The sequence below is a fragment of the Electrophorus electricus genome, chromosome 17 (assembly GCF_013358815.1).
Source record: "Electrophorus electricus isolate fEleEle1 chromosome 17, fEleEle1.pri, whole genome shotgun sequence".
NCBI classification, from domain to species: Eukaryota; Metazoa; Chordata; class Actinopteri; order Gymnotiformes; family Gymnotidae; genus Electrophorus; species Electrophorus electricus.
The window spans coordinates 3,443,745-3,468,933 of NC_049551.1; the positions used below are offsets into that span (position 1 = coordinate 3,443,745).

The 25,189-nt window shown below is 42.0% G+C and overlaps 1 protein-coding gene across 1 annotated transcript in view; it reads right to left on the bottom strand.

Annotated features, from left to right (window-relative positions):
- The window catches only part of LOC113575097 (reticulon-4 receptor-like 1), a 94,115-nt gene extending 71,050 nt beyond the window's left edge, over positions 1 to 23,065 (bottom strand). Inside the window, exon 1 of the mRNA XM_027006424.2 lies at positions 22,458 to 23,065. Coding sequence (XP_026862225.1) covers positions 22,458 to 22,470 — 13 coding nt within the window. The 5' untranslated portion in view covers positions 22,471 to 23,065. The remainder of the gene's footprint in view (positions 1 to 22,457) is intronic.
- Between the last annotated feature and the right edge of the window lie 2,124 nt (positions 23,066 to 25,189).

The window sequence follows — 25,189 nt, forward strand, 5'->3', positions numbered from 1 at the left end:
TGAACTGTTGGCCTGTCAGTGCACATCTTTGGTAGATCATGAAAAGCCCACTGATTCTTGGAGTCACCTGAAAAAGCTTTTTTCATTTAATTTTAAAAACAAGTCTAAAATCTTTCTTTCCACCTCTCTCTTTCTTTGCCTGCATTACTTGGGAATGGTTGCTAGGGACTGCATTTCTCCTTTGATGTACGGAAATCTGAGGTTAATCCTAATCGGTCCAGGTGCAGTTTTTTCCAGCATATTACTCATGTTTTAAATGTATGTGATGGCTTTTCTATTCTGGGAGAGCCTGTAGTTAGTTTATTTGGGGTTTTTGGAAGAGAGACACGTGGAGACAGAGATGAGAAGGAAAACAAAGAAAGACCAAATTTAAAAAAGAAAACCCCAGCAATAATAAAGAAATAGAGAAAGAGCGAGAGAGAGCAGGACTGAGGAGACTGAGACAGGTAAATGCCCATTTTTTCCCCCTTACTAACCAAGAAAGGGAGGGAAACACAGTATAATGAAAAGCAGGAGAAAGGATCAGTGCTTGTTCCTGCCACGACAGGTGTATAATTAACTAACCCTGCTGTTACAGCCCATGACTCACCTCCACCAAAAGAAGGAGATCATGGCTGAACTCCAACCCACCAAACAGCTTATACACCACAGCACAGCACAGCACAGCACAGCACAGCACAGCTGCAGTCGCCTCACACACAGGCATGCGCAGCGGGAGACGTGCACACGCTCGTATGCACGCCAGCATGTGATCACCAGCTCCCGTGCATATGCTCAACACACGCTCTCTACATGGGCATTGACGTTAGTCCTGAAAAATCCTTTCAAGAACAGCTGTGTGGTTGCAATATTAGATGTTGTGAGCTGAAATACTGAAACTGAGGTCAGGTAAAGAGTACTACCTTGAATAGCAATGAACCTCTTAAAATCCCAACTTCTTATTAGGTTCATAAGGCATGTTATTAAGTAACTACTGTGGGAATTTAAGGATGAAAGGACAGCTTCAAACTTCAGTGTACAGCTGAGGTCATCACGTTCCTCCTACTCCACACCCTGCCACTCGTCTATGCTTCTGTCTTTGGCCCCTTTCTGCCCTTCTGAAAACATACCCTTAAGGCTGCAGCAGATAATGCCAGTTATCTCTTGCATGTGGAATACTTAGATGTCACGTGTCTGCCTGACAGGAACCTTCCAAAGCCCCAAAGCAGAGGTTCTGGATGGCACTGGTATCCTTCTGAAATGTGAGCCACATCTCACTCTTTCTCTCTGTCTATATCTCTCTCTCATCCGTTGCAGATGTTTGATTCATGCCTCGGTAATAATTACTTATCCAAGCATTACCGCCACTCTTGCAAACATCGAACAAGCCATACACACCGCACAAGCCATACGCACACACAGACCCACGGGCGCACACGCGCGCGCACACACACACACACACACACACACACACACACACACACACACACACACACACAAACACACACGCAACACGGCAGCCAGCACCAGACAGCTTGTGTTTGTGTGACTGATCCGAGCCAGTTAAGCACAGCAGAGTCAAGGTGGATAAAAATGTACTCAGTTCCATTAAATCTAACTCAGTTAAAATAAATAAAGCGAGCTTTGCTGATACTGAGAGACAGAACGTTGCATGATGAGCTGGAGAGGTAACAATCTAGACAATTAGAAACATTCCGCTTTTTCTCAACCAAGAGTCATAATGCACATGTAAATAGAATGGAATTTCTGAAATTGTTCATTATACCCATCACATTTTAATAGAATGAAATGAGGATACATCCAGGGCTAAAATATGTTAAAAATTAGATAAAATGTTTAAGGAATAGGCAAGGCGAAAAAACTGCATTACACTACCTCCTACTGCCTGGTCCAATCAGCTTCAACAGTAAGCAAAACAAGGTTCCCTAAGCCAAAAGAATGCAGTCATGTTATCAAGACTGAGACCCCCTCACAGGTTAAAGAGGAAGAATCCAACTGAATATCTGCCACACTGCTCTCAGAACATCACACATCATTAGACTTGAATATTTCCATTTCTGCATGCAATTTGAGGGAAAAGATGAAACTGATAGAAGTCTGAAGTCTGTAAAATGTAAACTGTGTATTGCAAGTATAGTCTGTACTGGAAAATTCTTTCCCATGGTTATTGTTGTCTGGTACTAGAACACCATGCATTAACAAAGCAGCAGCTATCCAGGACAGACAATCTTATGCTGTTTTAGCTACAATGAAGTCATGTGTTATCTTTCAGTTTGTATATAAAAAACAAGTAATAATAAGAAGTTAGGTGTTCCACCAACTGCAATGTCACATATCCAGTCCCTATAATGGTTTCATGGTTCCCCTCCTTTGGCATCATGGTTACTGTGGCAACCAGCACCATGTGTTCCTTTGTTTTGGTTTCAGTTTCTGTCTCACCTCCTTGTCTTCTTGTCTTGTTATATATAAATATAATATATATAACAAGATGAAGGACCACCGAAACATCCTGTTCCTCTGAAACCTTGTGTACTTCGCTACAATTTTGAATGTATATATCCTGCATTTCCCTGTCTTGTGTGTCGGTTATTGTGATCATTGTTGTGTTTCGTAGACCTCACTATTTGGTACTGCTCTGGTTATAGACCTCACTGTTTGGTACTGCTCTGGTTATAGACCTCACTGTTTGGTACTACTCTGGTTATAGACCTCACTGTTTGGTACTGCTCTGGTTATAGACCTCACTGTTTGGTACTGCTCTGGTTATAGACCTCACTGTTTGATACTACTCTGGTTATAGACCTCACTGTTTGGTAATACTCTGGTTATAGACCTCACTGTTTGGTACTACTCTGGTTATAGACCTCACTGTTTGATACTATGGTTATAGACCTCACTGTTTGATACTACTCTAGTGTGCTGTTACATTGTCATTGTCCGTTTTTTGGTTTTGTTTCCATTGTTCCTGTGTCTGTCTGCTATATTTCCTGCCTAATTTTCCCTGACTCATGGCTCTCTGACCTTTGACTCTATTATGGTTCACGATTATGGATTTGCATACAATAAAAGTTGCTTGCCTACCGCACTTGTGTTCTACGTCACCTCACCCCACATTACAAAATGCATATCCAGTGCTAGCACACCCAGCCAGAGGTGTGAGTCTTCCTCCATGCTTGAATGGGCTACCATGTCTCTTCTACTATGGTTTGCTTTGCTTAATTACACTTATCAATCTGCTGTGACAACAATCTCATGGGCAGGCAGCACACAATGAGATGTCTGTCACAGTGTGTTCTGTGCCGGAGTAGTGATTGACTATCTTGGCCCAGAGCATTAAAAATGGCAGGGAGGACATTTCTGTGACTTACATATTTGTATCTGCCATTTGATGGGTCTGGAAGCACAGGGGATTGGATCACTCCATATTGGTGGCTATGACCTCCTTAATCATAAAGACACGTAATGACAAAATAGCATCCTCAGATAAGCGTCCCCCCAACCCTGATTCTCCACGTCAGCATCTTGGCATGAGATCTTCCTCGACATCTCCGTCTGCCTTGCTGACACATCCATCTATTGATTTAATTATCTGGCTAATTTCAATCCCCTCAACGTCCCATTTAATCTCTCGTATCCATCCTCTCTCTTCCTCTTTCTTCACTCTCACTCTTTCCACTTGGGAGGGCTACCACACACACAATCAGAGACTCTATATATGCACATGAGTGTGTGTGCGTGTGTGCGCGTGTGTGTGTGTGTGTGTGTGTGTGTGTGTGTGTGTGTGTGTGTGTGTGTGTGTGTGTGTGTGTGTGTGTGTGTGTGTGTGCGTGAAGAGTCAACAGAGTGGAGGTGGCAGAGAGAGGAGAATTATCTGTGGATATGTGGAGGGTCTGAGAGGACAAACTGGAAGGAACATGTATAACATGTACAACATGGCCACAGTGAGAACCATAGGTGTGACCCATGCTAAGGGCTTCCATCATGGAGATAATAACATGAATATCTAAAAAAAATAAGATGAAGAAAATAAACTGTAGTACGGCGATGCACTGATAAAGTTAGGAAAGGTTGTACTGTAGAGGCTGCAGGCCCTGAGGCTCCACCATCGTAGCCCTTTCTCCTTCAGCCTTCAGCCTGAGCTGTGGCCATTGGTAACCTGCTCTCCTGCTACAGCCTCCATTACTGGAGTGTGGTAAATAATCTCAGACAAAGGGGCCTGATCAATACCATATCTAATCATTTCCTATAGCACTCTCTCCTGCTGTTTCTTACACACACACACACACACACACACACACAAATATATATACACACACACACACACACACACACACACACACACACACGCACACACACACACATGCACGCACACACGCGTACACACGCACATTCTCTCAGTCCATTCTGTCTTTTTTCCAGTTATCAATTTTTCCTCTACCTATACCTCATCCTCTATTTATTTATTTTTGTTTTGCTGGTTTGCTGGGAAGTAGCATGTAGTGTGTGTGTGTGTGACTGTGTGTGTATATATTTTGTGTATATATTTGTGTGCGTGTGTGTGTGTGTGTGACTGTGTGTGTATATATTTGTGTGCGTGTGTGTGTGTGTGACTGTGTGTGTATATATTTGTGTGTGCGTGTGTGTGTGTGTGTGTGTGTGTGTGTGACTGTGTGTGTATATATTTGTGTGTGTGCGTGTGTGTGTGTGTGTGTGTGTGTGTGTGTGTGTGTGTGTGACTGTGTGTGTATATATTTGTGTGTGTGCGTGTGTGTGTGTGTGTGTGTGTGTGTGTGTGTGTGTAGTTATGCATGTAAATGCAGGGTTAGGTGAGGAAGCGTTTGAAATGCGCAGAAAAGAGCCAAGCTTATCATGAGAGGCAGACTGCCACAATGCTGACTCCTAAATCTGTCCCCCAGATGGATGTGGAGCTGAGAGAGACGCAGTGAGCAGAGCCGCCACCTCGCTCAGCCTCAGCGCTGCAACTCACTCACACCAGGACTATTTGTTACTTTAACAAGAGATCCATCAGCATATGCTTTCTCTGTCAATGTGTGTGTATGTGTGTATGTGTGTATGGGGGGGGGGGGGGGGGGTAGATGGGTAAGAAAAGGAAAAAAGAAAGATTGAAGGAAACAAGGCAAGAATGAAAGAAGGACAATAAGAAAAGAAACCTCAAATGTTGCAGAGAATAAAAGAAGAGGAAAGTGTTCCGTAAGCTTCCATTCTTCCCATCAATCTCTGTCATCCTGGGACTCTGTGTGAACGTGATTGTGCATGTGGCTGTCAGCAGCCCTAATCTTTACGGCAGAGGCATCCACATCTCCCTGTCCTCTTCACACGGTCCGACCCGACCTTCCACACAGCGCTCTCCCATTCGGGCCTTCACCAGCTCCACCTATCCGAAGCCCGGAGGTATAAATCTTTAATGGCAGGCGCATTGTGGCCGCACGTCGGGTCTGGCCAGCCATGCACAGCGTGCTGCTGCATTATTCACGTGGCCCCTGAGAGAACGGCCCCCCCCATACCCTTCCCACCGAGGCCCTTGCTGAAAATGCTCTGCTGCGGCTTCTCCTGCACTCTGCCCAAAACATGCTCTCGGAGCCAAGCAGCAGTACTCTGAACACTCTGCCCTTTTCTGAACAGACCGCAAAGACGTGGAACATTTTTCCCGCAGAAGAGTGCAGTGTAGGTGGTACTTAATTGCAAGGAAAGAGAAAAAGTGGACACGCGCCACACGTTTCTTCTTTAATTTCCAGTGATTTTTGAATTTGAGATGTCAAACAGCCCTAAATTCAAATTTCTTTTTTCCTTAATGGTAAACCTGGTCTTATTCTTAGTATAGTGTAATTGGGTCAGTTATAATATGGAATTTGACTTTAAAGCGTGCTTATTGTTGCTGGCTGGTCATGAACACTACCCAAACAAGTTTAGTGTCATATTTTCACATTGATGGAAAAATTGATGGTCTTGTTATTGCACATCCATAAGATCTGTATTCCACCTGAGATAATATCAGACAGGCGACACTGCATGCGTGGCTGTGCAGCACAGAGCTGTGTAGATGAACGCATTCTTTGCATTCTCGTCTGACCATGCATCAGTAGTCTGTTAGTTGTGCAGCTGAGTCTAAGGTCATACTATTACAAGAAAGAGGTCACACTGATACAGCTGCCGATAAACTGACAGAATGAATGCCAGAAAGCACAGTTTTCTCAAGTCTTATTTTTCTCTCACCTTTTCTCCTCACTTTGTGTTCATTTATTGCTCTAATTCTGTCTCTCATTACCCCTACTGTTTGCTCTGTTGTCTATTACGGCAGCTTGGCTTTTCTCCATCGCTGGGTTTTTTTGCTCAGAGTCACAGGAGACGCTGGGTAGTATATGCATATCTGCCACCGGGGATGATGGAGCAGGGGAGACAGAAACCAGAGGTGTGAGCACACATCTGACAGCCATACTTTTTGTCTTCCGGTTTTGTGTTTGTCTCTTGAGATTGTAGGAAAGAGTGTGTGCGTGTGTGTATGTGTGCGTGCGTTTTTTTTGTTTTGTTTTGTTTTTGTGCGTGCGTGCGTGCGTGCGTGCGTGTGAGTGTGTGTGTGTGTGTGTGTGTGTGTTGGTCATGTGTCACTACTATCTATGATAAATTCAGTGCCAGGCACAGATGATGGTATTTTTCTCACCTGTCTTGCTGCCGCTGTGTCTTCCTGCTATTTATATTGGTTTAGTTAGCGTATGTTGCTTAGCCCAGAGTGCGGGTGTGGCTTAGAGAGCTTAGATTTATACTGACTGCCACTAGGATGTGTCCTAAAGTTCATTTTGCTCCTTGTTACATCTCCCCTTCCATCTTTCCCACCTTCCTTTTCTTCACATACTTGTGAACCTTTTGTTTCTGCTGTTCCACTTTCCTTCCCTCCGCTCGCATCTTCCTGTTCACCATCTGTCTCTCTTCGCCTATCGTACTGCTTACTGCTGCTTTGTCTCACTGTTTCTTTATTCCACTGTTTCCCTGTACGTTTTGAGCACTCATTACACTTCATACAAATAAAAACACAAACATGTACATACGAACATCCTCAATAAAGTCTCTCTGTCAAACTGGTGAGGTAGTTTATCTCATCTGTTGTGAGAAATGGACCTAAAAATATTTGACAGTAACCTTTTTTGTTTTGTTTTTGTTTATTTGGGGGTTTTTTTGTGCATGAAAGCCTTTCAGACTCAGGAGTATCTGTGTACTCTGAAACAGCTTAATAGGTAATAAAAGCAGGAGATCTTAAAATTTCTTCGAAAAATCACCAGAAAAATAATACCAAAATACATTTTTAGAATGCTCAAGTATTGTACATTTTCATAGTACTTAAAGCCATTCTAGATTCTAGAAAGAAACTCTCTTGGGAGTATCCAAAGATATAACACACACACACACACACACGCACAGAATCCCCTCCAACCTGCAGGGGAGCAGGGCCTTTGTCACCCAGAGGAACATCTATCTCCTCACGGCCAATAGGTAGAGGGCCTGGAGGCTGCACTAACACACCTGGCCCCAAGGAGTTCCTATTTTCCTGTGCCAAGTCATGTGATCACTACTGAAAAACACAGAACAGAAGGCATCTTAGACACTCGCTCGCTGGATTAATGCCTTAGGGTGTCCTAACCTTTTTACAGAGATGAGGAATGCACAGACTCTATACGAGGTAGAGCAATTCTAGAAAATACAGAGTATGAATGAAATGACCAGACATATGTTATAGCCTAGTGTGACAGGTTATTGGGGGAATACCGTAGCTATGATGTCTGAAATCAAGGTCCTTCAGTTCGCTCACACAAAAGGTAGCAGTAAATTATTTTTTAAAAATCAAAACATGAAAACATGAAAGTAAGTATACTAACATATTATACTCCTGTGCTGAGAGTGGGCTACAACAAAATCTTTAGGACCACAATAAAAAATTTGTGTCACCTTATCTAATATGTTAAGTAGGCTGTTAAACATCACTGCTCCATAATTCACGTTCATATATAACAACTGGAAAAGTAGTGTGTGAGTCCAGAGATGAATGAGAATATCCAGTCATTTTATATAGGTGTAGGTTGCAAAACTGCTATGTTTTTTTTTTTTTTGGTTGCTTTTTAAGAAGTACACCAAATACAGATGTCCCATTTTGAAGTAGTTTGCAGAGAGAGGGAGTGAATTGGATTTAGGGTCTATACCCCAGCACTGGGTTTGAATAGGTCCAAAACCCATGTAATCAACATTTCATCTGTGTCACTGGTTTCCATGTTTAAACCTCAAACTGAATCTATCTGCTGAAAATAACCAAGCATGTACCCTGACTCACCGAAATGAGACACCAAATGCCATTTTTAACCAAAATGTGGTGGAAAAACCTATGTGCACAATCCAAAAGAAAAGACACCCAATCTCTTTCTGAGGTACTTTGTGCAGCCAGTCAATATCTGCGTCAGTGGAGATTCATTTTCCTGCTCATCCAGCCCCAGCACGTCACCGTCCAGAATCTCTGGAACTCTTACTAATATCCTTTTATAATACCAGAGACTAAAAGTTCTAAAGTGGGGCAGATGAATGAAAGGGCACACTCTCTGCATTACATAAAGACTTTTTTTTTTTATTCTTAGTAATCATAAAGTTGGCAGGAGGGATCATCCCGGATAAGGGTTCTCCTACCAGCTGTTACTCTCAAGTATTTTCCTCTCTGTTCTCTCTCTCTCTCTCTCTCTCTCTCTCTCTCTCTCTCTCTCTCTCTCTCTCTCTTTTTCTCGCTCTCTTTCTTATTTGCACACACACTGCATCAGAGAGAGATATGAAGTTTAAGTACAGGTGTCTTCTTATTAAAAACACCTCCCTTTAATCTTCTCCCCTTTTTAGAGTTTTGGTGAGTTTTGTTTAGACAGATTCACAATAAAAGCAAAGTAACAGATTTATTTCAGGTTTCATTTATTATGTCAATTTTTTTTTTTGGTTCAACAGATGAAATGCATTTCATTAGTGATGGCAATGCCTTTTAATCGCGTGCTTTGCATCAAACACTTGGGGCAGCCTTCTACAAGCAAATTTAGTACACTACCAAATTTTGCTCAGTCCTCCTGACATAGCTGATGTAACTCAGTCAGATTTATGGGGCTTCTCACTTGGACACTTTTTCAGTTCATTGCAAAAGTTTTAGGGCTTTGCAATGCAGTACTTTTACTTTGTCGTCTTTAAGCCATGTTGCCACAACTCTGGATAAATACTTTGGGATCAATGTTCTGCTGCAACCAGGTTTTACCTGGCTGATTTCTCCAGGTTTTGCTCCAGTATTCCTATATAATCCTCCTTCTTCATTACGTCATCTTTTTTCCTGAAGTGCACTGATGCCCCTCTTCGAGCAAAACACCTCCATGACATGATTCAAACAGAACACCTCCATGGCATGATTTAAACAGAACACCTCCATGACATGATTCAAACAGAACACCTCCATGGCATGATTCAAACAGAACACCTCCATGGCATGATTCAGGCAAAACACCTCCATGACATGATTCAAGTAAAACACCTCCATGACATAATGACCCCCCCTCCTCCACACATAGATGCTTCACAGCTGGGATGGTGTTCTTTGGATTAAAAGTCCCCCCACCTTCTCTCTTGCTCTCCCTCTCTGTATATGTGTGTGTGGGGGGGCACAGTAGAGTACTGAAGTGAGGCCATTGTTGTCTTGATTATCCATTATACAGTTAACCTTTTAAACAACAGTGTGTCCTTCATAATAGATTTATTGTGCCTAAATGCAAGGACAAAGTAATCGCTAAAGTTGTAAAATTTAAAGAATTCATGCTGTGACAGGAATTTTAATGAATTGTATAGTAGAATGTAATACATTTGTATAGTGCAATGAATTGTTTAATTATTCATGTTTTTTTGATATTAAGAATGTTCTATACTGCATCAGGTTTGTTCTTTACTTATTTATTACCATATAACATTTTCATAGTTACTTCTTTGAATGTTATGAACTGGACTGTCCTTAAGAACAACCATAAACACACACACCTGGCAGATTATGATTTATTACATGTCCAGTTCAGCCATGTGCAGGTCCAGTAATGTGGAGGCTCTCGGTTGGGACTGGAGAGACACTGGAATTGGTGCCAGAGGACCAGACTGGCAATAGTAAAGCCCTGCTGAAGGTTAAGCACCAAAAGCCCGCAAGAAACACAGAAATAACCCATATCAATGTTCTATTGTTCTGGCTCCATACTGTAGTACATTTGAGATTAAACGAAACAAAACAATGAAAAATAGTTTTGATTGGAAAGTATTTCTATTTATATATTGGTTGATCCATATGGAAATCACATCCCTTTTTATTTTTTCATTACATGGGAAAAAAAGGTTTATAATTTAACAGTTGACTGCCCAGTTGTTATCTGCCGATGTTGGTAGTTGTTGAGATAATTCAATCTGAATATAAAACAATTTAAAGAACATTTTAAATTATAAAACATGTACAAACTTCTTTCCACAGAGGAATCGGGGACTTTCTTCAATTCCATATTCTCTCTCTCTCTCTTTTTCTTCTCTTTCTTTCTCTCTCTCTCTCTCTCTCTCTCTCTCTCTCTCTCTCTGTCGCTCTCTCTCTCTCTCTCTCTCTCTCTCTCTCTCTCTCTCTCTCTCACACACACACATTTACTAACTCATTCTACTAACTCATCCATCCATCCATCCATCCATCCATCACACTGGCCCAGTAATATCCTATCTGCATTCTCATTCCCAGAGCTCTAAAAAAGCAAACTTCAGACACCCACCCCCACACATACAGCCGGGCTAGTCAGAGGCAGACAGGTTGAGGCCCTTTTTTTGGTAAGCTATTGAAAAGCACAGAGGCGCCAGCCCAACAGCTGAGTTTGAACCTCACGCAGAGTTGCTGTTCTGGCGGCAGATGGAGCGTTATTGCGGTCGATTATGCAAGCAATGCCACTGTGGATGCCATCACCAGGCTCTTTCTTAGCACAGAACAGCCCATGCTGGAGAACTTCACATACACACAGCAAGATTTCTGAGATCACTGCTACCGTCAGTGGATTCTTATGCATGGATATGTACTAAACAAAAAAGCCGTTGATTTCTTTGAAAAAAAACCTCAGCGCATGCATTCACTAAATACCTTATAAACTGAATAATTGGGAAAGAGATACCATATTAAGAAAGCTTTTACTTTTTTGCCCTTTCTTTAAAAAATAACTGCATGTTTGTAAAGCAGTATTGCACTGGCCTTCTGGTAATTCTAGAGAATATTTACTTCCAACATTTTTCTTTTTGAAGCAAAATCCGTTGTTTGGCAAAATAAAATTGCGAAGTTTGAGTCAGCTGTTTCTCAAATGTGAATTCTATTTTAAGAACTGTGAACTATCCAAATAGCAGTCATGTTCTCCTTTTCTTCTTCTTATTTAAAAAGGAACAAAATAAGAGAATTTCTGCTGTAAAATATTTCAGCAATCTAGGAAAAAAATGTTACTAGATGGCAGTCTGTATTCTCCATTGTTAACATCTTTTCTATCTTGTGTATGGTGGTAGTCAGTGTAAGCTGGGAATAGTTGTGTTATCCTTGGCTAGCCGGCTGAGAGTCAGAATCTGAATAGGCTTTCTTCACAATGTCACAAGAGAATCATGTCAGAATAGAAGATATGTCAGAATGGGAGCAAGATTTTCAGCCTGCGTCACACGAAAGCACAATGGAAGATTCTGCTGGTATTGAAATTCTGCTTTTCATTCCAGTGTATAGTTTTGCTTCACTAAAAATTTGGATTTCTCTCAAGTTTTTGAATAAACAACAAATTAATGAACAAGAAATACTTTTTTTTCATAGCCTTTTTGCTAATCTTTAGCAATGGCTCCCATTCATTCTTGAGGACAGTATACAAGACAACGGCTATTAATCTAATAGTCCACATTGGTGGAGTTATTTCATTGGCGCACCTACTGCACTTATTTATGGGTGCTACATTATTTAGGAAGATAGGGAGTGGTCCTGCTGGCAAGAAATTCTCCCTCCTACGGAGCTGGCTGGATGATTGTTTCCATAATTGGACTACAACTGCAAGACAAGCTGAGATCAATAAAACACACTTAATTCGTCACAGCAGAAGATGTCACGTTTTTGTGAAACACAGAGCTGCGGTGGGCTTGGGGCTAGAAAGCAGAGGGACCAAGGAAGGGGGAGGGTGGGAGAGAAGGAGGAGTTCAGGAGCAGACTCAGCTTTACCATCAGACTGGGAATCCAAACACACGTTAATAATTCAGCAGAGATGGAAAAAGAGAGCGGGAGGGAAAGGGAAAGAGGGAGAGAGAGAAAGAAAGAGAGAGGGGGAGAGAGAACAACACAAAGTGATAGAGGAAGTAGGGGAGAGAGAGATAAATAGAGAGCAAGAGCGAGAGAGAGACAGAGAGAGAGAGAGAGAGAGAAAGAGAGAGAGAGCAGCAGATATAACTCTAAAAGGCTGCAGATGAGGCTAAGGCAAGGCACAGGGTAGCCCAGCCCGGTTGCAGGGGTCCAAACATGAGATGAACAGGTGACGTGCTAACGACCCAGTCAATAAACACAGCTATCAATCGACCGACACATCACTAACAAACAGATTCAGTTTGCTAACAAACATGCACTGCATTTCTGTTTCAGTGGAGGTGCTCTCAAAGTGTTGCTGCTGTTCAAAGGTTTCTGTGGCAAAAAGCTGTGAGCTGCAGTGTTTACCGATGGAGGCATGTGTGTCAGTTTGAATAACCATTATAGTTGCACAGTGGTACTCATATTAACCTGCCCTTGCCAAAAGCCCACAGGCAGCACTGATGAATCTTGCTTTAAAAGTGACATGTGGGACCGCAAAGCACTGTGTCCACTGTAAGTCTGTTAGTGAGGCAGTCAATCTTAAACCTTAGTGAAGTCTGAACCCCTGAATGCCTGGCCATGGCTGACTGCTATGTGTGCATAATTGACTGCTTGTCAGTAAATGCCAGAATGTCGAGAGCATGTGAAAAGCTGCTTCCCCTCAGAGCTGTGGACCAATAAACACAGGATTTTAAAAAAGCCCCGAACCCAGGAAATGGTTGTTTTTGGTACAGTAATGACAAAAATAACTGCTAAAAGAAGCAATGCATGCATTTTCCCCCATTTTTTCAGTGAGATCTGTGGTGGCTGTGGTATACTGCAACTCTGACATGCCTTACAGTATATACACTGAAAACACTGAATGCATGTCAGAGCTGCAGTATGCTGCAAAGATTAAAATTGTTCTGCATAATTTTGACAGTAATTATCTACATTTTTTTTATGTGAATGCCGTGATTTGTGATTTATCTAAAACACTCAAGAAGAATACGTGAGATCAGGTTGATTTCAACACACAATAAAGCCATGTGTAATTTATCATATATATATATATATATTCTTCTGCAATATGAACATCATAAAGGATGCTTGTTTAATCAGTGTGATAATGTTTAAAAAAAACAAAATGTAGTACAGCACTAACCATGAATATAATGGGAAGAATGCTTGTTTCAGTGTTTTATGTCGGACACGTAAGCTAGCTCTCCTGAGTACTGTGAGAAGGGTACCACACTAAAGTTTCGCTGACTTGTAAGCAGGTCCGGCGCGAAGAATCAATAAGCAAGGTCAGAGTATGTTTGTGAAGACAGCGTTTCCCCAGAGGTGGCCGGCTTCTGTTTTCTGCATGAATGGGCATGAATTTAGGCCTGTGTGTCTGTGTGTAGTGAGGGAGAGATTTTTTTGCAGTACAATCTCAGTGCCGAACAAACAGCGATGCTACACTGGGTGATGGTAAATTCCGCTCTGTCCTCGGCACCTACAGCGTAGCAGAAGATGGAGGTGACTGAGACTGTTGCTTTTCCAGGCCATTGCGCTCAAATATTTGGAGTCATCACTATTACTGTTTAGCAACTTTATGCATCATTTAGAATAATAAGCCATACTCAGCAGATCAGTATATATAAAGGTGCAAACTACTGATGACTGCACCATTTTCATTCATATGGAACATTTATATTTCTCTTGTGAAAAGAAAACCCCCCAAAAGAAACCATATTTGTATGAGCCATTAATTAAAATTAGAATTATACACAGTCTTACCAATTAAAAAGCAAAGTCTTCATGAAACAAATGAACCAGTGCACAGTGCACATTTTGAACATTTTGTATATGGGTGCTCCTGCTAATGCAAATATTAATGGAACACTGTTTCCAAGAAGCTGCTAATCTATAGTGCTCTTTTATATAAACTCTGTTCATCCATGCTTATATACTGTACCCTCCCAGTTGAGATTATCCCATGAGATTACACCATCCAATCTTGACAACTAATCCTGAATTTTATTGCACTGCCCTATTGACTGCTGCATTTAGCAACACACTTCTCTTATTCAAAGTCGTTTAGTCTGAGCTCATTTTTGAGGGATCTGACAATATACTGAGCTGCTTCAGTTTGAGGACATTTACTTGTCAGTTGTACCTTGTACAGTAGAAACAAAAGACCTTTATTAACATAGTGCCCACTTTTCAGGGGAAGAAAAGTAATTGGGCAAATGGACATAATCTTAAATAAAACTCATGTTAAGTACTTGGTTTCAAATTGTTTGCAGATGATGACTGTGTGTGTGAGCTATTGACATCACCACCCAGTGCAGATCATCTCCAGTGCTGCTCTGCCTGTCATGGAGGCTTTTTCTGTTCCTGCTTGTTTGACAGCTTTTTCTGCCTTTGATGTTGTCTTCAGCATGTAAAATCCATGCTCAGTTGGATTTGGCTCACCACACAGACTTGCCCAGCCAGGAAACTTCCATCCTTCGGCCCTGAAAAGCTGCTTCCGTTTTGCAATACGTTTCAGGTCATTGTTTGGCTCGCTGGTGCACTGTAATCTGCTCCATTGTGAGTTATAAGGCAGTTGGTCAGATCTGAGCAGTTCAAACGCTCGGGTGCACTTTAGAATTCACGCTGCTGCCATCATCAATCCGATCACATTAGTGAAAGCAAGTGAGTCGTACCTGCCCATGACTTCGTCTTCTACAGATGAGGTGTACTTTGGACCATGAGATTTTCTTTTTGCACTAACTAATGAATCAAAGACACAGTGGCTAGGAAGCAATTTGGCAGGTAATTACAGGTAATTACTTGGGCCTCCCCTAAAATGGGACAACTATGGATAGAGCAGGCTATAATTCCAACATAGCTCAGCTGAGATGAATGCACATCCTTGATTTAAGAGTCTGCACTTTAACTAATTACTGTTTCTTTGCCTGAATACAGAACCAAAACAACAAAATGTACACTATGCAATTACTTTATTGGGTTTCAGTGTAGGTACATTTCAGTCTGGATAAAATAGTAATAATTATGTAATAATCATACTTCAAACTGTGCATATCACATCTAAGCACAACGTGGGTTTCTCCAATCAGAATGGCCCAAGCGATTTGTGTAACGGTGAGCGGTAAGGAGGCGGACGCATGCGCGGACAAGAGCGAGATTTATTAGGGGCAAATCCAGAGTCGTAGTTTCTGGAGTAGTCCAGGGTCATACAGCCAACACGGAGAGTACGGGGATACGTGATACACAAAACAAGGGCTAGGACAGTATACAAAGGAGCTAGGAATAACAAACCAAAAACACACGAAGGCAAACAGCGGAAGCAGGCTATAACAGAAACTAGGAAGTAAAATACGGAGGTAAGGAAAAACAACACGGCTAACGTAAACGGAGGCTTCTAAACACAGACGGGCTTACATACATCCAATATATTCAAACCTAAACAACCATTCAAATATCCAAGCTATGAACAGCCAATACACAGGGCAAACGACAGGGTTTAAATACATGAATACAAGGTAGAAACGAGGAACAGGTGTGGAAAATCAAACGAGGGGCGGAGAAAACGAAACTATGGGACTAAAATATACAAGACGGAAAACATGGGGCATGGACGCTGGGAGGGATTAATCGAGACAATTTCAGACTGTGTCGCAGAGAAGAAATGCAGACTTGACATACGGACCACGGTTGCTCCAGTGCTAATCTTGTATCTGTGTTCTCTCAGTAATCGCTTGCGCTGTTACATCAAGCTGTTAACAGCTATTAGTGCTAGTGGCTTCCCGCGTCTCTTTCCTCAGCACATCTTAAATTCCGTTATACCTTGATTATTCTAATCTTACACACTGTCCCTGATACACATATATTGTCTCTCTCTTACGCTCAAACTCTGTATCTCTGTCATTCATGCACAGACACACATGTGACCTCCACTCTGCCTGTCTCCCTCTAGGAACCCACTGAGTGTCTGCTGGAAGCTGTTATGTTCCAGGTCCAGTGTTTCCCGTGGCGGTCCCAAAGGCCTCTGCAGCAGCTGCAGTCTGAAGCTCTCCGGAGCCCTGGTGTCCCGGCAACACATGCTCAGCAACTCATGCCCGGCAACATACGCCCTGTTCTCAGAAACACTCCACCCAGACTGTGGCAACATGCACTCAGAATTACTACAGCACACAAAAACATACTCACTCATGACATGAGTTCCATACATGCTGATACAAACATACACACTGGCAAAGCCCCTGAATCCAGAGCTCCACATTTATGTCCACTAAGCGCTCTACTTAAAAAACACTCCACCATCTATTACTCTCATTCTCTCTTTCTCCGTCTCTCCCTCTCTGTCCATCTCTCCCCCTTTGTATTTTCCTCCCAATTTATAATCATCGACTCATAGACACCAGTATCTGTTATAGTCCTTCAGATGGACTGCGCTGTTATGTTGTGTGCGTCTCTAGCCCAGTCCCAGAGCCCCAGCACGGCAGTGTGCCACACAACACACACTCGGGCTGTGCTTCAGTGCTCTGTTAAGATAAGCACACTGGACCGCAGCGGGAACAGCCACACTCTATCTCTGTATTCCCATCCTTCAGGTCAGCGCTGCTGCTAAACAGGGCACATATCCATTTCATCTATCCAACCCCATGCTGGCAGCCTCTTATCCTGTGTGTGTGTGTGTGTGTGTGTGTGTGTGTGTGTGTGTGTGTGTGTGTGTGTGTGTGTGTGTGTGTGTGTGTGTGTGTGTGTGTGTGTGTGTGTGTGTGCGCGCGCGTTTGATATCTCTTCCACTAACACTACTTCCTCCCTCATTCCTGACCAATGAAGTGGATGCCCTGTCTTACAATTCAATTAATCTGTCAGCCCTCCCTGACTGAAGAATATGGTAGAGGGTAGCATGTAATCATGCTGCAATTTCAAAAGAACTGATGTACCATGCTTACATTTCAGCATTTGAAAACTACTCTGCATGGTGCCCTTGTACTGTGAGATCAAAGGTCAGAAGCAGCAAACTCCCGTGCTGTGTACATTTCTGAACTTGGCAAGCTTAGTTACATTTTATTAAGCACATTTTCATACATGTAGTCAAAAGATGTATGAAAACTTAAGGATTTGTACCTGTTAGAAACTGTATTTGTTAAAGCAATGCACATACATCCAGAGAAGCACTTAAGTCATACACAGACCGTGGGAGTACTTCGGTTGTACCCAAGCAGTGTGCAGTTGTTGTTTGGTCACAGTATAATGGCAGTTCTTTTAAACCCATTTGTTACGCGTTCATGTTATTGGAGGGGTTTAAGGATTAAGATGGTTTGGTTTTTTTAATTTAGATTAGGGCACTGTTTTGTTTTTTCCTTTGGCGTCATGCAGGTACTCGATCCAGGTGATGGATCCCGTTTTTGTGTGTTTGTGTTCACTTCTCTCTCTCAACTGCTTTTGTACTTAGTGGTGTTGTAAAATGGTAATAATCTCCATATCATTTGACTTTCATGTGGTTGCAGTTGTTTGACAGTCGATGGAGTCATTATCATGTCCATCCTGCCTAGACTTGGGGCTTCCCTGTGGGCACGTAACACAATTTTTTCGACAGGCTCAAAACGTGGGATTCAAGTGATTTACTGAGCTTTGGCTAAATATATGGGGACAAACATATTTCAACCTTACATTTTATGCTAATTCCTTGATAGATTCTCACACAATACCCAGTCAAAAGAAAACACGGTGTTTGAAAGGCTATGAGCATATTTCCTTCAGTAACTCTTCTATATGGTTACAGTTAGCCAGCGTAAATCAGCTTCTATTCTACACTGACAGAGGAGTTGATGTTATCCAGCAACCTTTGCTGGTCATTAGATTGAATGTGTTCCAAGAACAAACACCAAAAGCACTGCAGAAGTTGTGTGCTTATGTGTGGGTGTATGTGTATGTAGGTTTTTAAAACTACTGTGTTCACTCTTCACTCCGCTAAGTGGTTTGAGTGCTCTTGAATCAGTGAGTTCAGTTTTGGCAGATGTGCAGTGGCATGTGACTGAGTTGTCAACTGTATGTGTGTGTGTGTGTGTGTGTGTGTGTGTGTGTGGCTAAAAGCAAGAAAGAAAAATGGATCCTACATATTGTGCTTGTCTCAGTATGTGTGATCTACAGTGTTGTGTGAAGGATGGGAGCTAAACAAAGATTTCTTTAAATGTGATTGTAAGGATACAGCCTTGGATGAATGCATGCTATCTGTATGTGTCTGTGTGTGTCTACGTGTAGGTGGATGCAAATGTGAAAGCTTGCAGTCTGTGGTGTCCTCACAGACTCAGCTGTACTTGAAAGCGAAAAGTAATGAAACTGTTGAAAAATCCAATAATCCAGTAGGCCACTTATGTGTCTTTTTTCCCTTTTGTTATAGCCATACCTTTCTCTCTCACTCTCTCTGTTGTCTGTTTCTTCTCTCTTTCTCGCTGTCTGTCTGTCCTTTTTGGTGGGCAGGACAGCTGCTGATGAGTGCTGGCTCTTTGTCCCTATCCTCTGGGGTGAGTAAAGCTCCTCTGATTGGGGTCTAGGTGGCAGAGCAATGATACAACCCATCCTCTCATCCTTTTGCTTCCTCCATTACCTCTCCTCCTTGCTGCACGCCCCTCCGCCAGGCCCGAGCCCTTGGAGTGGCTGTGTCCTGCTCTGCTTCAGAGGGACACGCCTGTAACAGAGGCGGTGAATGTTTCCCAAAGACGTCTGGAAAGGAACCGAGAACAACACCCCTTATATGCCTTGTGCTCTGCTGGCGTTAGCCACTTCCTCCAACAGAGGCTCAGCACTAACCCCGTCAAGCTACCTGAGGCAGAGTCTGACAGCAGGTAAAGCAAAGAGGCAAGAGGCAAGAGGGGGCCGGCGGTGGCAGGGTACCCACATCCTTGAGACAGCCTCGCCTCTGCTCTTCGGACGTGACACCACACTCTTCACCGCGGCAAGGGCCGCCCTCGGGGGCGGGGACGCCATGGCTCGGCTTTCAGATCCTCTCCTGCTAGGCCGAGATCTCCCTGTCCCCATTTCAGCGTCTTTATGTCGGGGCTAAGGGAACACGAAGGCTGCCGTGTTGAATCAGCATTCCAGCTGGCTCCTGTCATCAAGCGTTCCTTGATGTTGAAGGTGTACAGAGTCTTTTCTTCTGCCAGTGCTAGAGATGCAAATGGGGGTGGTCGTGGGAGGGGCACCACGAGTGGAGGCACCTCACTCTTTCTCCTGCATTAAATAATGTTTAACTATATTATTTAACTGTGGGGATCCAAGGAGAGCTTCTCATCTATTTCTAAATGCTGTTTTAGCACGCTCAAGTCCCCTGGTTAAAATATTCACAGTGACATTTCAACACAGATGGGAGCCAATACTGAATGGGCACATTTTCTTACTTTAATTTCCAACAATTAAAAAAGAGAGAAAAGATTTCACTGTGCCCAAAACGGTTAGGTAATGTTCAATTACCAGAAAGGCAATGTCTATGGCAGTCAGAGGGGTGTATTTGCATGTGTGTCCCTGTGCATGCCGTGAAATTGACCATGATCTGCCTTTAAAGTTCATCTCACAGAAATACCATTCAGCATGCTCCACTCCACGTGTGCACTCCACAAACAGCCCCCCTTGTGTCCTCTCCAAAGCTGCTTCGCGTCACCGCTGACCTTTCGGCATGTGATTACCCTCTTCATCCTCCCCCATCCATTATTAATCACTTTACGGGCGGCGAGACAACAGGCCTCTGTTTGTTTTCTTCTTCATCGCCTCCTAATTATCATCGGCTAATGGCCCGGCCTTCCCACCCCTCCGATTTAATTAGCACTCCAAAGTGGGAGAGCAGTGCAAACGTTCGCCAGGAGTTCAGGTTAATCATCTGCTTTGGATGGAGAGGAAGCTGGACGCAGCTATTTTTATTGTGCCGGGGCCTCTGTAAGCCACTACAGCTATGAGGTAAACAGCAAAGAAAAGGATATCTTCCCTGGCAAGAGATTAACCAAAGTCTATATCAGTGTGGCCTTGAGTCTACCCTAAACTGCTAGGTACTTCTAACCACTGAAAATGAGTTTAACCGATTCTCACTGCTGAAAATGCTCCAGTCAGGCTTTGTTTCGAAACCCTGTCAAAATCGGATTCTTTTTTCACAGTTCAGATAAGAATCTGATCTCCTGCACAAAGTCTAAATAAAGCACGCACAGAATGCGATATTTCCAGTGCTGTGCTTTTTAGCAAATGATCACAAGCTGATAGATTGTGCAAACATGCATTGGTGTTAAAACAACAGACTTGGATAAGAGCAGTGAGCACTGAAGCTTACAGTAGAATAGCACATAATATCAGCAAAAGGTTGTCAAAGTCGTAGTTGCTCATTTTCACAGTATGTAAAGTTATGCAAAGTGCTGTCAATTCATATTTCATGCCTGGATCAACTTACTGTTCAGTGTGGCTTTTTAATTGAGATCACTGTGTTTTCACAACACCCTGCAGACACAGCACATGTGCAGTCTGCCATGTGCACTTAGATAAATACAACATTTAATATCTACTCATTTCAGAGGTAGTAGGGACAATTAAAGTATGGATACTGCCAATGTGTTATTGCTTGCAGTGTGATTCCCATCCTCGTATACGAGCAAACTCACAACACACACATGTACGCAAAAACGCAAAAGCCTCATCGTCTGCATCATAAGTGTTCCCATGGCCTCTGACCCCACAACTGTGCAAGAAAAACAGTGCATTCAAGTAGTGATGTAAAAAAACCTTAAGCACATGTGTCAGGGCACATCCTCTGAGAGGTGCGCCTCACTAATTGACCACAGAGCTAACTCATAGCTTTAACCAGATTCATCCCCAGTGACATGAGCCACTGTGCCACACCCCTTTTTGCCGACCAGGATCAACCTATAGCCTCCCCTGCCAGCAGAGGAGCCACAAATGGTCACGACCCTCCTAATTTGCCATCTTTTTTTTTTTTCACTTTGTGTATTGTGTTTTCAAATAGAGAGGCTCAGTGACATCGCTGATCTGCCAGCTGAACATTAGTGAAACTTCTGTGAGCTTGCAGAAATATTTAGATGCAAACATAGATACAAATAGAATGCACAATTAAGTGTGAGTGTGTGTGTGTGTGTGTGTGTGTGTGTGTGTGTGTGTGTGTGTGTGTGTGGTGGTTGTTTTGTTCTTAACATAAAAACAAAAACTAAAAAACATTGAAAGAAAGTAATACTTATTATTTAATCACAGCTTCAAGTAAAAAAAAAAAAAAAAAAAGATTAAATCATTAAATCCAAGACAACTATTACGTTTAAGTTCAGCCCCTCCTTCATGTAAATTAGCACCCCCCCGTGGCAGAAACATAAATAGCTCAGTCATGCCCTGAATGTTTCTAATCATAATCTACAAAACTTGTTTCTGTTGTGGAAACTACAGTGCCACCTCATGGGAGCCCTATACGAAATATTCACCCAGGTCTTTTGTTTAATAGCACGAAAGTCAATCTTCCTGTAATTACAGTATTATTGCAGTCTGTACTAACACTCATAGTTATTATTATTTTCAAGTAGACCTACTATGTTTCAGCTTTGTTCATTTTAAGTAAATTCGGATCACTGCCATGATCCGATGGCAAGATAGGTGGTCTCTTTGCTCTGCCTCTTGGGACTTTAAAATTATTACCACTATTGGACTAAAATTACTGTAGGCTATTTATGAAGGTTCGATTAGCTGTCAACTGCAGTGCGGCACTGGTAGATTCTTTATCAGAATAACATTATGCGATATGACCATGAATATTTAATTCTCGAGTTAAACGCTATAACTACTTAAAGCGGAATTCCATCCCTGGGACACCGGGCAGGTAAACTGTCTAAACCACGGAATTCAATATTCTACCTTACAGGATCATGAAAAGTCTGAAACCGATAGATGGAACACAACTAACCCATTTAGCGATAACAGTACAAACATGTCTCTAAAAACGCCAGCTGTCCATACTCAGAAAACATAAATCAGGCTACGATATACATCTTGTTAATGTACATCCAAGGGAAAAAATTAGATGTTGCCCTTATCAAAATATTGTTCTTACCTCGCTTAAACATTATGAAAATGGCGTGACCCTTTGCTGCGAATTCCCGTCAAAATATACGTGTCATATTTGCTCTTGCACTGTAAAGGGCTACTCCGCGTCCAATATGGCCAAAGTTATAGCATTCGCGCTGTCTTCAGCGTGCGTTGACTGGGTGGAGATCTGGATCACCTAAAGCATAAGAACTGTCTTGTCCCAGGTCTCAGGTAGAAAATAAAATGGGAAGCATCCTGAAACGGAAACCTCACAAAATCTTCAGATCCTCGAGGAACATAAATCTGAAAGAAAATGATTCCGAATAGATATGAAGATAATGTCCAATGCACAACAGTCCGTCCGCTTCCTCAACCTACTTCAGTAATTACAAATAGACAAATTATAGGGTTCAAATGTTGACATTAGAAGATGTCCGATAACGTCAAACGCCGCAGAAACACACGCCAAACTAGTACTTGGCAGAGCGCATCGTATACATCCAAGAAAAATTCCGTGCACTGATTGGATTTCTATTTCGGAGATGCTCCGTCCGGTAGTATCTAGGCTACCTCTCAGTGAGATGCTCCGTCCGGTAGGAGCTAGGCTACCTCTCAGTGAGATGTTTCCTCTCTGTCGACCTCTCTTACCTCCGTCAGAAGTCGTAAAGCTCTACTGAGAGAAGTGAGTGGGATATAGTTGTTTATCCTACTGCGCTTCGTGTTTTTCTATCTCCTCCTGAGTCCAAGCGTTGTAGTCAGCTCTCACACGATTACGATTCTCACACGAATTAAAATGGAAAAGAAATCAGAGAAAAGTGTCTGTACATTTGAATATTATTCTCTTGTAGCGCTCTTGTGTTTTGATGTAGTTTCCACGGAGGAGGCGATGAAGCTGTCTGCCCGTGTCCTTGTCTCTGACGATAAAAACAGAAAATGGGCCAGCGGTGAATTCTAGGATGAAAGCGTACGCCATTAAACTTATTTAGGATAAGTTGTTTTAAAAGTTATTTTGTCTCGTTATTTTCTACGCATAGAGTCACACTGTCAGAAATTACAATAAAAATGCATGCCTTATATATTTAGCACTTCTTTATTTATTCAGAATTTAAAGGATTGTATTTTCCATTAGGCCTACAATGCTCAATTTTAAAACTCAGTAAAGCCACAATAAGAAATTTGAGCCACTTTGGTATATAGGCTATTTATGGTATACATGACTAGGTTTTTAATTACCATTTTTTACATTCTTTGTTATTGTTTGTTTTTGTTGTTCTTTTATTCAAAGCAATTCATTTGATTTACAGGAGGAAATTAAGCACCAGTTACTTTCTTTAACACTTTTATTTTTGACTCAACAAATTCTTGCTAACTCGTAACTGAGTTCACTTAGTGCATAACCTAACTGTTCATCTGTTTCTCATGTAATTGATTTCTGTAATAGGTTGGCATTAGTATAATAAATAAGGCCTTTGAGTTAATTTGAGACTGCTGCTTTGAACTAAATTTATGTTGAGAACAAAAGATATTCCCAAAGGCTCAGTCCTCTCCTTCTGATGGGAGAGTAGGCCATCCCAGCCTCAACAGAAGCAAAAAGTTTTTATCTGTCTGTTTGCAGGTGGGAATAGTTAATGTTCCATCTTACTATTCCCTAACAGACATCTGCCACACCCTCATCTCACAATTCATAACATACTAGTATCACACACCAAGCCACAATACTGGCTAAACAAGGCTAAAGATGCCCCTGCATCTGCAGTTTTTTTTAATTATTTGTATTAATCTCTTCAGTTAAAGGTAACTTTGGCATGACAGTGATATATTACATAATTAAACAAAAATTATACTGACAGCAATATCAGTATGGGATCTTAAAGGACAAATTATGTGTAAATATATATCCAATAGTCTACGTTCTAGAAGAGAAGTTCTAGCTATTGTAGTAATCAGAATAGAATTGCAGGCCATTTACATTCTCTAAAGTTTGAGTTATCAATGGTCTGCTTTATAATTCTCTCTCATTCTCTCTTTCACACCCCCCCCCCCCCCACACACACACACCCCACCCCACTGACACACACAGTCACTATCTCAATCAGTGGGTCCATGTAACACATGCATATAATCTCCAGAACATTGCATAGGAGTGGTCTGAGTGTGTCTTTATCACAAGGCTTGTAACACATTTCATTCCACGTGTGTGATGTTTCATACTTCACCTGGTTTGCATTCATACACTCTGTACCTTACCTCAAAGTGGATTTTTTTTGATAAATGGCTTGTGAAACATTTATATATTTCGATATTTCATATGTTTGTTTGCTTTCTACACATCATGTGGTGATGACATGAGGAATGTTGGATGTTTATATTTATAGAAAACTAAGTCTCTCAGCACAGAGATTAAACTGCTGCAAGTCTCTGCTGCTTGCACCTGTTGGTGAGCTCTTATAAACTATAAATAACCAATAATTCCATATTTGCTAACAGTAGATCAGAAATATACATTAGTTGTGATTTTTTAGAACCTGTAATATACTGTATGTGTGTGTGTGTGTGTGTGTGTGTGTGTGTGTATGTGTGTTTGTGTGTGTGTGTGTGTGTGTGTGTGTGTGTGTGTGTGTGTGTGTGTGTGTGTATATATATACACACATATATACATACCCACAGGATCAAACAGCAAAGCAATTTAATTTCTGTGGTGAGACACTTACTTACTGCAAGCCTCACAAAGTGATTTCATTGTGTTGAAAGAAAAAT